Consider the following 16,414-nt stretch of genomic DNA (forward strand, 5'->3'; position numbering starts at 1 on the left):
CTGCAAAAGGTATGTTAAGGGCAACATACCGACAAGATTACTTTTTATTCTCAGACTGGTTTCCTGTCTGACTACGTTCCAGTCTACTTTCTCTTTAGCCTGTAACTCCAAACCTTGTTCTCAAATTTGATTTAGTGGCTTTTTAACTTCTTTATTGGTTCTGTCAGAGCCTAAAGCTACTTTCTAGTCCCTAACTCAGCCTGGTGTTCACCCTCAGTCTTCAAGTATAGTCTAACCAAAGTGCAGACAGTCTGTATAGCACCTTTGTGGAAATTAGACAAAAGTGCTTCTATCTCAGAACACTTTAATAGTATCTGTTGGAAAGTCATCATTATATTTATTTAGTCAGAATAGCACACAGTGGACCCTCAAATTACAACTGGCCTGAAACACAAACAACTTAGGTTAATTAGGTTAACGGAAGATTCATCTGCCTCTTATCTATAGCGTGTACCTAGGTAAACATCCAGATCTCAGATGTACTGACTTAGTTACAACCAGCCCTTGGGAACTGATTGAGTTTGTAAGTCAAGGGTCCACTGTATTGTACTACCTTCAGGATGAACCCACAGCATTCTTTCATTTGAATCCTTACTCTAACCTGGGTCTGAGGAGTTTTGGAGCTCTAAGAGGTTTTTTCCCCTTTTAAAAAATTTTAGAAGCCTTTTAAAATATTTTATTTTAGAAATGAGAATCGTTACATTATAATTTCCACATATGAAAGTTAAAACCACCAAAAATGACTTTCAATCTTTTTCCTTTCAGGGTCATGTTGCCTATGTATTAACTCAAGAAACTAATGAATATTTGCTTTGGAATCCATCAACTGGACAATGTCACAAGCAGTTTGATCCATTTTGTCCCTTACAAAGCATAGATTGTTTGTTTGATGACAGGAATGTAAGTATATGGAGAGAAATCTTATTTTGAGTTGTCTCAAGAGACACCTTAACTATATGTGAGAATCACCTGGGGAACTTTGATGACATAGGTATTCAATCAGAATCCCTGGGGCACGGGGGTTAGGCAATCTTCATCCTTAAAGCTTCCCCAGGTGATTCTATAGAGCTTCTAAGGTTGAGACTTATGGAGGTAGTCCTCTGATCCCAAAATCCTGGAATCTGTCTTCTACCTCAGAACTCTTGTCTTCTGCCACTTTGTTGAGTAGTAAAACTGTAAACATTTGCTCTATCCTAATCACGGACCTTGTATTCCTATAGTCCTACATTGGTTTTATGTTAATATTTTAATAGGTCTGGTTTAATGTTCAACAAAATAATACACCAATGGCTATATATTTTGACTATTCAAAGGAAAGTTTCTGGAAACAGTTGCTTCCAAAAAGTTTTCAGGGGACAAAAGTACAAAGCATACAGGTAAATTATGTTCTTCTAAGTGTGTTTATATGAAAGTTGCCATAAATTCTAGTGACAACTCTTGTTATGTTTTATGGTTGGTTGCTTATTGAATTATTTGGCAGTGTTAACCAAAACTAGTTTTCTCTGCCATCTAATCTGTGTTTGGGTTACTTTGGCCCCTTCCTCTAAATGTAAAAAGAAAAAAGAAAGAAAAGAAAGGAAGAAATTTAGGGAAAAGGTTTTGTCTTAAATTATCAAAAAATGTACATCAGGGCCCCAAAATGAGGTAATTATCTTATGGACTAGAAACAGGACAGAAACACTAGCAGTGAGTAGGGCTGATGCAAAGATGTTAACAAAGCTTGAAAATGCTTCCAGAAAATCAGGTCTTGTTTTTTGAAGCCAGGGATTATGATAGGGCTTCTCTACTCCCCTGATTTTGAAAGCTATAATCTTGCTGCCTGAGGCTCATGGGAGTCCAAAAACTAATTCAATCCATAGTTGGCTTGGCCTATGGAACTTGTGATGTACTCATATCACTTGGGGAAGGCATTCCAAATATCATTTCCACAGATGTTTCTGGATTGAAGGACATCGTGTGGCAGGGTGAAGGCAACTGCAAAGTCCACAAATTGGGCACTGTAGGGTCAGAGAGGAGAGAGAGAAAGGAGAGAAAAAAAATAGAAAAATAGGCAAGACAGAAGCAGTAACTCAAATGTTCAGTTTTTAAAAATAAAATACTATTTAAGTGCATAAAATTGACCAAAAGAGTGTGATCATACCAAGTGTTGGCAAGGAAGAGAAATAGTAAGATATAAACTACTAGTTTGGAAAGCAATGTGATATCTGGTAAAGTTGAAGATGAATAACCTTTGATCCATTTATTCAAACTTATACATAGATACTGTAGATTAGGAACATGCACAGGAGCCAAGTACAATATTCATTGTAGAATAACTTGAAATATCAAAAAATTGGGAACAATTTATTAATTATAAAGTCAGTACATGAGCTGGGAAGTACTCACACAATGATCTTTTCTATGAGGGCAAATTTACAGTAATTCTCAGTTTGACTATACACTCATTACATCAGAATCTCTGAAGGTGGAAGGCACATATCAGTAGTTTTTAAAATCTTTCCAGGTGACTTTAGTGTGCAATCAAGGTTCAGAACCTCTGACCTAGAGCATATCAACAAGAATGAATATAAAAAATGTAATGTTAAACAAAATAAATAAAGATGTGAAATGATAGCTCAGATGCATATAATACAAAACCATTTATATGAAATTTGAAAAATACATATTATTTGTGTTGGAGGGAGAGAGGCTTTCATGGGAATGATAAATATCAAAATCAAATAAAAAGTTATCTTTGGGGAGAGGGAAAAAAAGGAATGAGATCAGGGAGCAAATAGGTATATCAAGTGGATGTTCATTACATTATTCTCTGTGCTTATGAATTCAAGGCAATTCACAATATCACAAAGAATGCATGATGGTTAGGAGGGGCTAAAAAGAGTACCAAAGTATATAAAGAAGTTTTTCTCCCCTTCAGGGAGAGTGGGCATATTTCCCACTCTCTAAGAAATAACTACTCTCCAGTAGTTAGTTTCTTATGCATCTTTCTAAGCATTTCCATGTAGGTCAAGCATATATATATATTTGTATATTTCCTGTTGGAAATGTCTTATTTTTTTTTTTGTACTGGGGATCAACTCAGGACCTTGTGCGTGCGCAGGCATGGCACCAATGAGCTACATCCTTGGCCCTGGAATGTCACTTTTATGAAGGGGAAATATGCTTATCTCTCTTAAGCAAACCACATTTACAGCCTCTACAGTTCATGTCTTGCTTTTCCCAGCCCAAAGCTGTGGCTGAAGCATGGCTGCCTCCTGAAGGGTAAATAAACTATTGAGAAATGAAGATGTTTGCTCAATATATTATCATTCTCTTATTCATTCAGATATTTATTGATGTCTGCTTTGACCCATTGCTGTGTTAGGTGGAGGTACCACAAAGAAAAAAGTTATATCTCAGTGTTCTTGGAATTTCTGCTCTACAGGACAAAACAATCAACTGCAGTGGGGCATGATCAATGTGCTTAGAGAAGAAATGAATGAACTTTGGGAGTACATAAGGGAATGAAGTTTTAGGGCTCTCAGGAGAAATGGTGACAAGCTGAATGAGGAAGGGTGAACAGGAGGAGCTTGCCTAGATGAAAGTCAGGGAAGAGAATGATTGCAATAGCAGGGCAAGAAAGGTGAGACTTGAAGTGGTGAGGGAATAAACTATTAAGGAGCTAGAAGGCCAGTTTGACTCAGCAGGGAGTGTGCAGAAATGAGCTAAGGAGTGAACAGAATCAAGGCTTTGGGCCTTTATCCTCAGGGCAGTCAGAAAGAGCAGCACTAAAGCAAGGAGTGCCATAATTAACCTTGTATTATAAGAGTCTCTCTGAGGATAGAAACTAAACTTTATGCCAAGTTGAATCCATAAATAGAAGCCCATACTTGTGTTTGACTGCTATCTCTCCTGATTTATTTCCTGTGGGTTAATGGCGCTCTCCATCTTCTGCCTTGCCACATTTGTCCAAGAATAAACCACAAATTGAAGTGTATGGGATGAATACATGGGCATCCAGAGCTGAGGTTAATAGGAAAACCCTCTTGAACTTTTAAAGGACATGAATTCCCAGGAAAAAAAAAAAAAAGAGGCTTTTGCTGAAAAAGAAAGCAGACTTCATAAATATATCAAGTCAGTATACCCAGGCCTAATTCTCAAATCTGAAGAGACCTAACTTATCCACAGGCATTGCCCAGGTTGGGGTAGAGGGCTAGACAGCAGTTGGTAAGAGCAATCAGGAAATTTAGTCTGCCTGTCCTATCTGGAATAGCTGCTGGCCCCTTCAAGGTGACATTGATGTTTGTACTTCTATTTCTTAATGTCTTCTGTCTCCTACAATTTTCTGTTGTGGGGATGCTCCCTTGGCCTAAGACTATAATCTAGTGGTTCTCCAACCATGGCAGGCATCAGAATCACCTGAGGGGGATGCTTATTAAAACACAGCTCATTAGGCCTCACCCAAGAATTTTGGATTCAGTGGGTTTGAAGGGAGGGACAAGATTTGTATTTCTAACAAGTTTCTAGCTCTGACATTGCTGGCCTGGAGGCCACACATTGGCAACCTAGAGTATTATCAGGCATTGCTCACCTTTTGTACAACCCTCATTCCACTCATGAACGAAGAACATCTATCCCTATAACTTCCTCTGTTCCTCAGCTAGAGAATACTCATAATAAAAACTAAGCCCACCCCCTTACTGTCATTTTTGTGAGCCCTGCAGGGAGAGCAAGGTTGAGTTGAGAAGCCCTCCATCTCTCCTAGAAATTCTTTCCTAGGACAGGAACATAAGGAAACAGGGAAGAGCATTGGCCCTCAGCTTTCGGGGACAGAGAGTTGCCTGAGCAAAGGCGTGGAGGCAGGGAAGTTTGAAATGGATTCCATGTGTGCGTCTATATGTCTATGTGTGTGTGTTAATTTATACACCCACAAATGTGTGCACACAGACACACAAGCACAAAGAATTGGCTCCTGTCAGTTGTGAGAACCAAATACTGAGGGAAGAATGATGATAAGTCATGTTAGAAGAGTAATAACAATAATAATAATGTTGGATGTTTACTGAGCATTCCCTATGTGCCAGGCATTACCTATATTTAAAAATCTCCATCATAAGGTCCCAGAGTAGTATGCACTATTATAGTGTAGCTCGTATTCTAAAGATGAGGCAAGTGAGACTCGGAACAGAGTTTAAGTAACTTCACCAGAGACACAGTAATTGGAAGAGACTTGTTCAGCTGCCAAAGATTATTTGTTAGAATCATCAGCAAGTCAAATGCTTGTTTGGATAAATGAATGGAATAGCAGGTCTGTATTACTTATGAAAAATACCTTCTTTTTAAATCTGCCTGTCCCCTGTCCACATACTCTGTTAAAGTAATTTTGAAATCAAATGAAATGCAGTGATCTATGTTTTATTTAATGGATTCAGTGTTTTTATTCCAATAAACTGGTTTGGGTCCCACCACTCCTAGAACTCCAGGGGTAACTGTAATATAAAGATGGTTTCTCTAGAATCTTTCTTAACTTTCAGTTGTATGTCTTTCAGCCTGAAGAAATCATTTATTCTGATACAAATAAAAATATGGTAGAAGATCTAAAGAACAGGTACTGTGTTCTGCTAATCTCGTTAGTCACCTTTTAGTCCTCTAACCCAGCCTTTTAAAATACCTGTGAGATTAAGCAACTGAAGCATGGAAAGGGAGACTGTACTGGTTAGTTCCACTGAACTACAGTACTTGTTTCTTGGTATAGACATTGAAGAATGACCCCTCTTTCACCCAGGGCACCCCTTGAAAGAAAGAGTATAAGTTAATTCAGGGAAACCTTGTAGCTCATTGCTGGAAATTTCTTAGCACAGATGTTTGTTGAGCTATGGTAATAGTAATAACGCAGTAGCTCATACTTCTTGAAAGGACAGAAAGATAAATGGCCTGTGACCCAGGGTATAGTAAAAACATCTCATTTGGGTGACAGAAATAGCTATATTGTCACTCGTAGGTCCTCTCTTCTTTCCCCAAGACATACACACTAGTGCCTTGAGGAGTTGTTCACTCAACCCAAAGGGTCACAGACTTTGAAAAAGGCCTCATCCCTGCTCCAAATGCATCAGAAACTTCTGGATCTGATTTCCCTCAGTGACTCAAACTCACATATCAGGCTGGCAGGTATGCCATTAGCAATTAATCAAAACAATATGAAGAATATCATTTTGCCACTTCCTTTCCTCACTAGCACACAACCCACTCTACCTGTTATTCCCATCACTTGCTTCCCATTTCTTAACCAATTTTTTAAAAGTAAGTAATGAGTAGGGAAATTGTTCTCAACTTCTAGTTTTCATCAACATTGCTTCTAGAATTATTTAAAAATACAGGTTTCAGGGGCCCAGACCAGGCTTGTTGAATACTTGGAAGTGAAATAGTCTAATAAAACACCACAGATGATTTATTCTGATGCATGGCCATGACTGAGACCCTCTGCAAACTCTAGCCTGCTTAGTTGCAATATAAAGCTAGCCAAGAGGAGACTCCTAGCAGCTTTGTTGGTAACACACTGTGGTAAAGACTCTGTCACACACAATGATCCTACACAGAGGAGAGGCTTCCTAGGACAGTCCCATCAATGAGTTCACACTATTCCCTGCACGGTTTCTTACTAGAGACTGTATCTCGTCACCAGGTCAGACTGAGAAGGTTCACTTGAGATTCAGAGAGCCTGAGGAAGAGACACAGAGTTGTGGAAATGTCTGAACATGCCTTTATTCTCAGGTGCCAACTCACATTGCGGTCCTCAGGCCCCCGCCCACCTGCTAGTCTAACTGTGCATAAGTGTCTACATAGTAGTGGCTACATGCCAGTAATAACCTTGGTTATATAAGTTAGTCACATCAGCCAGAACCAATGTTGGTTATATCAGTTTTTTACAGAAATAAATGAGGTATACCTGTGCTAAAATCTTGCTGACTTGGATTTAATGTCCACCAGAAATCACCACTACCTCCAACAGTGTGAACCAAACTATAGCCATCTTTGGCTTTATTTTTCCCTACAGACCATTCTAGGGCCTGAGAAGACCAGTAAAAATCCCTGCCTGTATGGAAAGAGCTACATTCTAGAAGGGGGAAGCCCATCACCAAACTTATCAGTCCATTGTCTCATTAGACAACTCTGCTTAATAAATTAACTGATCTAATAATCCCATCCCTGCTAACATCATCATAGGCCAAATAACTGAGTTTTTGTAAAAATGATTTCTTCAGGGAATACAATGTCCTGTGTCATAGGAGGCTCTTACAGAGTGGAATGTTGACACAGTGATTAGATGGTAGGTGTTGTCAAATCACACCCAGGTGGCAGCTGCTTATATACCAGTAAAGAGATGTGCTTTGGAGCTCTAATTTCTGGATACCCAGTGAAGATTTTTGCTGTCACCAGCCAACCAAAAGTCGATTTATCTCTTAGTTTAATGTGAATGGTGGTAGACAACCATCACTGTAGAGGCTGATTTCTTCCTAAAACCAAAAATATGATTCTCATACAGTATTTGAATAAAAGTGACAAAACTCACATCATATTTACTAAATGAATTGTAATTTGCCACAAAATTATCTTTGCATTCTTATCTTAGGATTGAAAGAACTCTAAAGTGTAAAATAATGGAATGGAGACCTAAGCACCCAACACGTTGGAATCGACAATGTACTTGTCTTTTGCGACAAATCCTTCCTAAACTGGAACTTGGCACAGCAAGTCTTGTTTCATCTGAAGAAGAAAGTGAATTTGAAAGACTGCTACAATTTTACTGGGTTTGTATAAGATTTAATGCATTAGTGACATTTGCTTTTTTGTATTGCTAATTGATAAATAGCAATCTTAAATATCTCTGAAATGCCTTTATATCTTGGTCCTGGAAGATAGATACTAAGGCATTAAAATCCATTTACTTGTAGACAAAAAGGGAAAAACCAAGTCTAGTGAGTAGTTATTACCAGAATCATATTGCATGACTTTTTTTGGTACCGGGAATCGAACTCAGGTCCTTGCGCTTGCGCAGCAGGTGCCGAAACCACTGAGCTAAATCCCCAGCCGCCTGGCTTTTTTTAACCAGTGGTATGTCTTATGGTGGATAAACTACAAACTTTGGAAAAAGATGCCCGAAGGAAATCATCCTGCAATTGAGAAACTGAAAGAGGATCTCTAGTAATAAAATGAATTTTCTATTATTGATTCTGAGCAAGAGGATTTTGGGCAAGCTTCAATATCTCCCATATTCAAATTACTCCCAAATTTATACACTCAACCTGGACTTCTCTCCTAACCTTCCATTTATATTCATTATCCCATTGACATCTTCTTGGATAGTGAACAGCTATCTCAAACGCAGCAAGTCCATAGCAAATATATTGGACATTTAGTATTTTGTTAAGACTTCCATTCCTTCTACCCTAACCCCAACATCAGGCATCCTTTTTCCTCCTTTTCCTTATGAACCATTCCAGTAGGTTTTTGAACACTCCAGCCTTCTAAGAGTGAGAATTCTTCCCTCTACCATCCAATAAGCTAGATGTCTCCTTCTCTGAAAGGTGGAAGTAAGGAGATTTGATGGGAGTGACTAATTTAGCTACTAAGAAGCACTCTGCAGGCACTATTTATGAATAGGAGGAAATTTTGTTTTGTTTTTCTTTGCCTTACTTTTAATAGAATGGGGGGGGAGGTGAACCAGTAAGCAAAACATAGTTAAATGTAGAACAAGGTTTAAAACTTGGAATTCCTACATAAAATTATCTATTTAATAATGTAGTCAGCAATAATAAACCTGGACTAACCCAGAAACCTGTATTCAAATCCTGGTTTAACTACTCACTAGCTTTGACCTAGAGCAAATTACCTAAACTCTCTATACATTGTATTTCACTAGCTAACAGAAATAAAAAAGTTATGTGGTTTGTGGTTGTGAAAAGGATTAAATGCAATACTCAGCACTGTGCCCAGTAGCTAGTACCTGTTCAGTAAATGGTAACTATTATTTCTATTCTATATGACAGGCATTGTGCCAGGGACTGCAGAAATGACAGGGGCATGGTGGCACACACCTGTAATACCAGCACTCTGGGAGACTAAAGCAGGAAGATTACATGTTTGAGCATACACTAGGCAATTTAGTGACTAAGATCCTATGTCAAAATTAAAAAGAAACGAGGATGCAGCTCAGAACAAAGACCCTGGATTCACGTTCCAGTACTGTAACAAAGGAGAGAGAGAGAGAGAGAGAAGGGAAATCATTATATTTTATGAAGTAATCTGGGAGAAAGAAGGACAGTACATACTCCATCACATGGAAAGGATATGTGAATAGATTTGAGAATTAAGAAAATCCTCCTTAGATAAATAATCTAAGAGTTACATAAGATTTATGACTGCCATCTGTGTATTATTAAATAATTTTACACAGGGCCATACTCCAAAATCCTTTAATACTAGCACATAGTCACTTAGTAAATATAAATCAAGTCATTGTTGAAGAAAATCTCACTTAAAACACTCAAATGTGGAGGCAGGATCCAGTAACTTTCTTGTTTGTAGTTTGCCATCTAGAAAGGGTACAAGTTCGTGGCCTGTTAAATAAGCAGATTCTGGCATCAGACAGATCTGGCTGTACTCTTTTGTATCTGTAAAGTGGGAGTTACAATAGAACTTACTTCAAAAAGCTGGTTTGGCAATTAAATATGTGTGTAAAGCATTTAGTACTATACCTAGTACATAATCAGCATGCATAAAAACAAATTATTATTTTATGACCACTATTTCTTTGAGGCTTCTGTGATCTTTTTGGGGTACAGTAATTCTGAATTATATCTATGATTGTAATGAGTTTGTGTGTTGTTCTTACCTTGATCCAGGTCACAGGATTTCCTATCCAGATGCCATACACTGATGTTCAGTCAGTTATTGATGCCATGTATCAAACTGGAATTCACTCTTCTGAATTTCCTGAGACAGAATTTGCTTTAGCTGTATATATTCACCCATACCCAAACAACATATTATCTGTGTGGGTCTTTTTGGTATCCTTAGCCCAACATCACTGAAAAGAAGGGAAAGGCAAGAGATCATACCATGGTCCCCTAAACCAGAAGCCATCACTTTCCTGTTATCAAGATTTTGCTGCTTATCCTTAAATCCAGATAGGTGCTAATCCCAATTTTTTATTCACTTACAGAGTTGGGCAGTAACCCCAACCTTTATCTCCTTCCCTCCAGTCTTTGAGGATAAATGTAGATCACTTCACCAGAGACCTCTTCCAGGAAGATCTTTTGAGAATTACTCTTTACAGCAAGTATTACTCTGGAAAAGAAGCAATTCTGGCTTGTTCCCCCTAAGGTCAATGCTTCTCAAATGTGGATCTGACACCACCTTCACAAGAATCATCTGGAGTCCTGTTGAAAATGAAGATTCCAGATGCCACCTAAGACCTATTGAATCAGATCTCTGAGAGTGGAGCTCCAGAATCTGCATTATTTTCAGCAAACTCCCCAGGCAATTGTGATAGACTGTTAATAGAAAAAGAATGAAGCCATACAGAATGCTGTCATTACTAAAGTCAGGATGGTACATTTAATGCAGGTTCTGATACCATTGCATGTAGAAGTTACTCAAATTGAAACTTAAGGTCATTGCCTTTCATAAGATAAAAGGTTATTTCACTGGTAAAGAAAACCAGGCAAATCTATAGAAGTCAGCTTCTAGGGACTTCTTAAAAGTTTGTTCTTAGGATACTTTGACAAGAAATCCTTACAGCTCCTCATATTTGGAAGGGACTCCCAGGAAACTCTTAATTTTTTTTCTGACTCTGTGAAGAAGTAAGAAAATTGTCTTAACAAATCCCAGGGCTCTTTTTTTCTTGTGAGTGGCCCCTACTCGGCCTCTGGCATTTTTTTGTTATCTTCTTTTCCCAGTAGTTGCCACAGGGAGGCTCATGTAGATTCTAGTAGCTGCTCCAGAAAGAATGAATAGGGATCTAAAAAGGAAGCGATACTGAATATTTTTATTCTACTTCATTTTTCTGTGCTCCATGGAGAAAAGTATTTACACAATTTACTTAAATATGACTTAACAACTAATCATTTTAAAAATATAACCAAGGAATACAGATTTCCAAAAGTTGACCCGCACAGTTTTATCTGAGTAAAGATAAAATTCCCCTGTCCCATTGCAAGACCACTTCGTCTTCTTGCTTCACTCAAATAGAAAGCAGAGACCTTCAAATTCACCCACAGGGAACCTCCAATCTGTGTCCCTTCCTCAAATTTGCCACATAGGCCGATGCTAGAGATGGCCTTGTTTGTTTCCAGTGATGTTAATCTTGGGCCTAATTTGAGATGACCAGAAGAGGTGAGATAGGAACGTGGATGAAGGAATTTTTTCCCTTAAGTTCAAACCTAATTGTGTGTCTTCTGGCATGCATAAGAAAACTGATTAGAATTTTTGTTTTTATTTTAAAGTTTGTGTTTAAGTGTTATATGAAGTTTTATTTTTAAACAAGTCTCCCACTTTGAGGTGGTGCAAAATGGTGCCTGTGAAAAGATGGCATTACCATAGAAATGCTAAATTTATGTATTCATTTCTGTAGGACATGAATGTTTACCTAGACCTTTTATTAGTTGTGTATGGCTTTAGAATTGGTAGGCCACTTAAGAGTAAGGTAGCAAAATAGTCACTGACAAGTATGGAGGACTTTTATAACATGCATTTTTTACAGGTGTATCTGCTACTTTTTAAATTAATTTCTTCTGAAAATTGTGAAGTTGTCTATTATGAATCATTTTTCATTCAAATGTTTTAAAAATACATACTTTTAAATGGAATAGTTTTAAAGTTTTTTAAATCATACCACAAATAATTACAGAGTATCCATTATGTGCCAGACACTTTAGTATGTGCTAGAGTACAGCAGTGAAAAGAGAAAGATCCTACCAGTGTGAAGTTTACGCTCTTACAAAGTTTACATTCTCACAGTGTATACACTATCAAATATAACCAATAAGTAAGTAAAAAAATGTCAGGGGATGAAGAGTGCTCTAAAGGATAGAAATAAGAAGAGATGATTGAAAACATTATTGGAGGTCGAGGGTGTAAGCAGAATAGTTAAGAGGCCTCTCTACAGAGATAATGTTTAAGCTGAGATTTTAAAAATTATTTCTCAATTAGAATTGTATTCAATTGCATGTAACAGAAACCTAATAACAGTAGCTAAACTAAGCAGGGATTACTTTTTCACATAACTGCAAAGCCAGAGGAAGCAGTCCAAGTCTGGTGCAGTGGCTTCTCACTGTCTTAGGTATACTTGTCTTTATCCAACATTTTGGCTTTCACTAAAGAAGTTTTTATGGTTTAACTCAGTGGCTTTCAAACTTCAACAAGTATAAGAAGCACCTGAGGGGCCTGTGGAAATAGATTACTGGGCCACACTCCCAAACTTTCTGATTTAGTGGGTCTAGAGTAGAACCTGATAATTTGCATTTGTAAGTTTCCAGGTGATGTTGAGGCTGATAAAGTGGGGAGCACACTTTGATAACCTTGGCCTTAGCTTCACAACCATTCTCATGGTCAGAAAATGCAGCAAGATAAAGGGGAAATAAAAGATGACAATTGAGGGGCTGGGGATTTAGCTCAGTGGCACCGTGCCTGCCTCACAAGCCCAAGGTCCTGAGTTAGATCCCTGGTACCAAAAAAAAAGATGACAGTTGGATCTCACTATGTAGTCCAGGCTGGCCTTGAACTTGCAACAATCCTCCTGCCTCAGCCTCCTGAGTGGCAGGATTAAAGACATGTGGCACAACATCCAGCTCAGTTTTGCTCTTTTAAAAAGCTTTCTACTGGTCCAGCATGATGGTATGCACCTGGTGACCCAAGTATTCAAGAGGCTGCACCCAGGAATATGAGGCCAGCCTGGGAAACATAGCAAGACCTTGTGTAAAAAAAAAATTTCCCAGGAGGCCACACCCAGTAATTTCTACTTATATCCCATCAACTGTATCACTCCAAACAACAGGGAGATGGGGAGAGAAAATATTTTAAATAAAGGTTGCTCTCCCAACTAAAATCACCATTCTATTGATGAGGAAAAAGGGGAAGCTGTTGAGTCTTCCACAGATTAATGGTAACTAAATGCAAAGAACCTGTGGCAAAAGCGGGCAAGGCACAGGAAACTTGGATTGCAAAAAGGCTTGGGTCCAGAGAGAGACTTACCTGGGCAGGGGAAGAGTAGTAACGTACAAGACTGGAGAGGTAGGCAAGGACCGAGTCACCGAGGTCATAGTAGAGTCTGGATTTCATTTCAAGGTCAGTAGAAAATCACTGAAAAGGTTCAAGCAATTGAACAAAATATATTTCCTTTTTTATTCAAAAAAAATTTTTACAGAAAATCATTATCTTATGAAAGTGAGTAAATGTGATTATATTTTTTTACTTAATTTTATTGGTACATTTTAGATATATAATACAATGACATTCATCATTGGAGAGTTGCACCTTTACATAATCTCTCTTGATTCTTTTTTCCCCATTCCCCTGCCCTCCTTTCAACCCCTCCATCCCTCCCTATTTACAGACTTTGTTTCCATTTTTTCATTTTTGCATGTTAATTCCATTCTCTTCTTTCCTTTTTCCTACCCCTACTACTTCCCCTTCCCCTTTGCCCCTTTTCTTCCTATTTCTCATTATCTATTATACATTTTGATCCTCCTTTCAGTTTCTCACACCAGAGAAACTATTAGGTGTCCTATTTATTTCACTTTAAGAGTATCACCTCAATGTACATCCATTTAGCTATAAATATATCTAATTTCTCATTCTTTATGGCTGAGTAGTACTCCATTTTATAAAAAAAACAACACACACACACACACACATTTTCTTTATCCAGTCTCCAGTTGATAGGCAACTGAGCTGTTTCCAAGTTTTAGCTATTACAAACTGTGCCGCTATGAACATGGGTGCACATAATGTGATTGTATTTTTAAAGAGCAGTTTTTTTCCTTCTTGCTTGAGTCCCTATCCCACTGTTCTCCCCTCTGCCACCCACATTATTCACTTCTCCTGTCCCCTTACCAGCCAAGTCTGTATTCGTTTAATTAACTAGCATTCTCAAATATTCATATAACAATCTATACACACATGCATATATATGCATGAGATCATGTTCTATATATTGCTTTTCCCCTTCAAAAGTAAAACTCATCCAAGTGAGATGCACAGTATTTTATGTGGTCAGGACCATTACATATACTTGATGCAGGTTATGCACTACACAACTCAAAGTTTACGGGCAAGGACTCCTGGAGCTGTGTGATATGTAGCATCCCTGGTTGTGAATGTTACTGTATTTCTTATAGCTTATTCAATTATTCTGGGAATAAACTCATAATTAAAGTTGGCAACTTCAACACTCTTCTCTCAGTAATTGACAGAACTAGTAGAAAAACAGCAAAATTATCAAAAACAATACATCAGCCTATTACTGGATCAAAAGAAATTCTCAGAATAGTTGAGTCAGCTATAAGAAATAACTTAAGAAACACAGTTATATCTATATTTGCTTCATGTATTTTGAAGCTCAATTGTTTAAGTTAAGCTTAGTTATCAAATAGACTGGATTAAGAGAGTCCTGACCAGTTATTGGATCATGGGGCTGTGTATCGATGAGTGGATTAATCCTCTGATGTTCATAACTGAAATGCGTTGTGAGATAGGGCTCAGTTGGAGGAGGTGTGTCACTGGACGCTTACATTGGGAGGGTATATTTCTTGCTGCTGTTCTTCTGTTGGGAACCATGAAGGCACAAGATGGCAGTACTTTGGTTAGGCTGTGGAGGGGCTGGGATCTGGGAGGCAGTGGGTTCTGTCTCAGCAGAGCTCCAGCACAGGCCCACCTCCTGATACCCCAAAGTAAATAACTTTTGTAGCCAAGGGCAACGCTGGTTGGTACAAATAACTTATATAACCAAGGTTGTTGCTAGCACATGTAGACTGGCCACATGTAAGTGGCCAAAGGATTGCTGCAAAAATTGGCTGGTTAAGAGGCTAAGGACTGCTGCAAATGTACAGTGTCTAGGGCCACAAGAGCAGTTAAACAGATGGACTATGGCTATTCAGCTGAATAAAAGATGTTTAACATAGTCTGTGACTCTGCATTTCTTCATTGGGCTGCCCAAATCTCAAGTCTAAACTGGTGACAAGACATCTTACCCTGCGCTTTGCTTCCCAGCTGTCATGAAGTAAGAAGCTTTGCTCCACCATGCTCTTCTGCCATGATGTTACCATGGACTGAAACCTCTGAAGCTTCAAGCTAAATAAATCTTTCCTCTTTTAAATTGTGTATTTCAGGTACTTTGTCCCAGTGACAAAAAGCTGAGTCAGAAGATGCCCACACACTGAGAATTTATGTCTTCTTGGTAAATTAACTTTTAAAAATCATTATGTAGTGTCCTTTATCTCTAGTAATTTTCTTTACTCTGAAGTCTGTTATATCTGATGTTAAAGTGGCCACTCTAGCTTTCTTTTCACGAGTGTTTACTTGGGATATATATTTCCATCTTTTGTGTTAATGTATATACATAATTATATTTGAAGTGTGTTTCCTATAAATAGCATATATTTGGGCTATGGTATTTTTTTAACTCATGTATTTTAAAAATTAATGTTATTGGTATACTTTAGATATACATAATGATCACATTCATCATAGGGAATTTGTATTTGTACATGATATATCTCAGTTCTTCTTTTTTCCTCAGTCTCCTTCCCTTCATTCAACCCCTCTTTCTCTCCTTATTTACAGAAGCTTTGTTAACACTTTTTCCTTCTATTCTTTTTTTTCTTTTCCCTTCTTTCCCTTCCCCTTCCCGCTCCCTTGTTCCTCTTCCCATTTGAAGATTTTCTTCCTACTTCCCAATATCTGTACACATTTTGGTCCTTATTTATCCTTTCAGTTTCTCATACCAGAAAAACAATGCAATGTTTAAACATGTGTCTAATTTATTTGACTCGAATATGGTCTCAAGGTGCATCTATTTACCTAGAAATGTCTCAAGTTTACCTTTCTTTATGGCAGAGTAGTACTCCATTGCGTATAAAAACCACATTTTCTTTATCCATTCATCTATTGATGGGCATCTGGGCTGTTTCCAAGATTTAACTATTACAAATTGTGCTGCTGTAAACATTGGTGTGCATATATAGCTGTGGTTTGATGCTTTAAATTTTTTCGAGAAGATACCAAGGAGGGGAATCGCTGGGTCAAATGGAACCTCTAGTTTTAGTTTTTTGAGGAATTTCCCCAATTTCCATAGTGGTTTCACTATAGTCTACACTCCCACCAACAGTGGAAAAGGGTTCCTTTTCCCCCAGAGCCTCGATAGCATTTGTTATTGGTT

General features: G+C 38.0%; 1 protein-coding gene across 1 annotated transcript in view; it reads left to right on the top strand.

The window, feature by feature from the left end:
• Cc2d2b (coiled-coil and C2 domain containing 2B) overlaps positions 1-10,387 on the top strand; it is a 112,029-nt gene extending 101,642 nt beyond the window's left edge. Inside the window, exons 31-35 of the mRNA XM_087185004.1 lie at positions 766-900; positions 1,254-1,376; positions 5,529-5,587; positions 7,610-7,787; positions 9,882-10,387. Coding sequence (XP_087041130.1) covers positions 766-900; positions 1,254-1,376; positions 5,529-5,587; positions 7,610-7,787; positions 9,882-10,070 — 684 coding nt within the window. The 3' untranslated portion in view covers positions 10,071-10,387. The remainder of the gene's footprint in view (positions 1-765; positions 901-1,253; positions 1,377-5,528; positions 5,588-7,609; positions 7,788-9,881) is intronic.
• Positions 10,388-16,414: the final 6,027 nt, after the last annotated feature.

Source organism: Heterocephalus glaber, unplaced genomic scaffold, assembly GCF_053883595.1.
Source record: "Heterocephalus glaber isolate CG9 unplaced genomic scaffold, H.glaber_assembly_v1.0 deba00001497, whole genome shotgun sequence".
In the NCBI taxonomy this organism is placed as follows: domain Eukaryota; kingdom Metazoa; phylum Chordata; class Mammalia; order Rodentia; family Bathyergidae; genus Heterocephalus; species Heterocephalus glaber.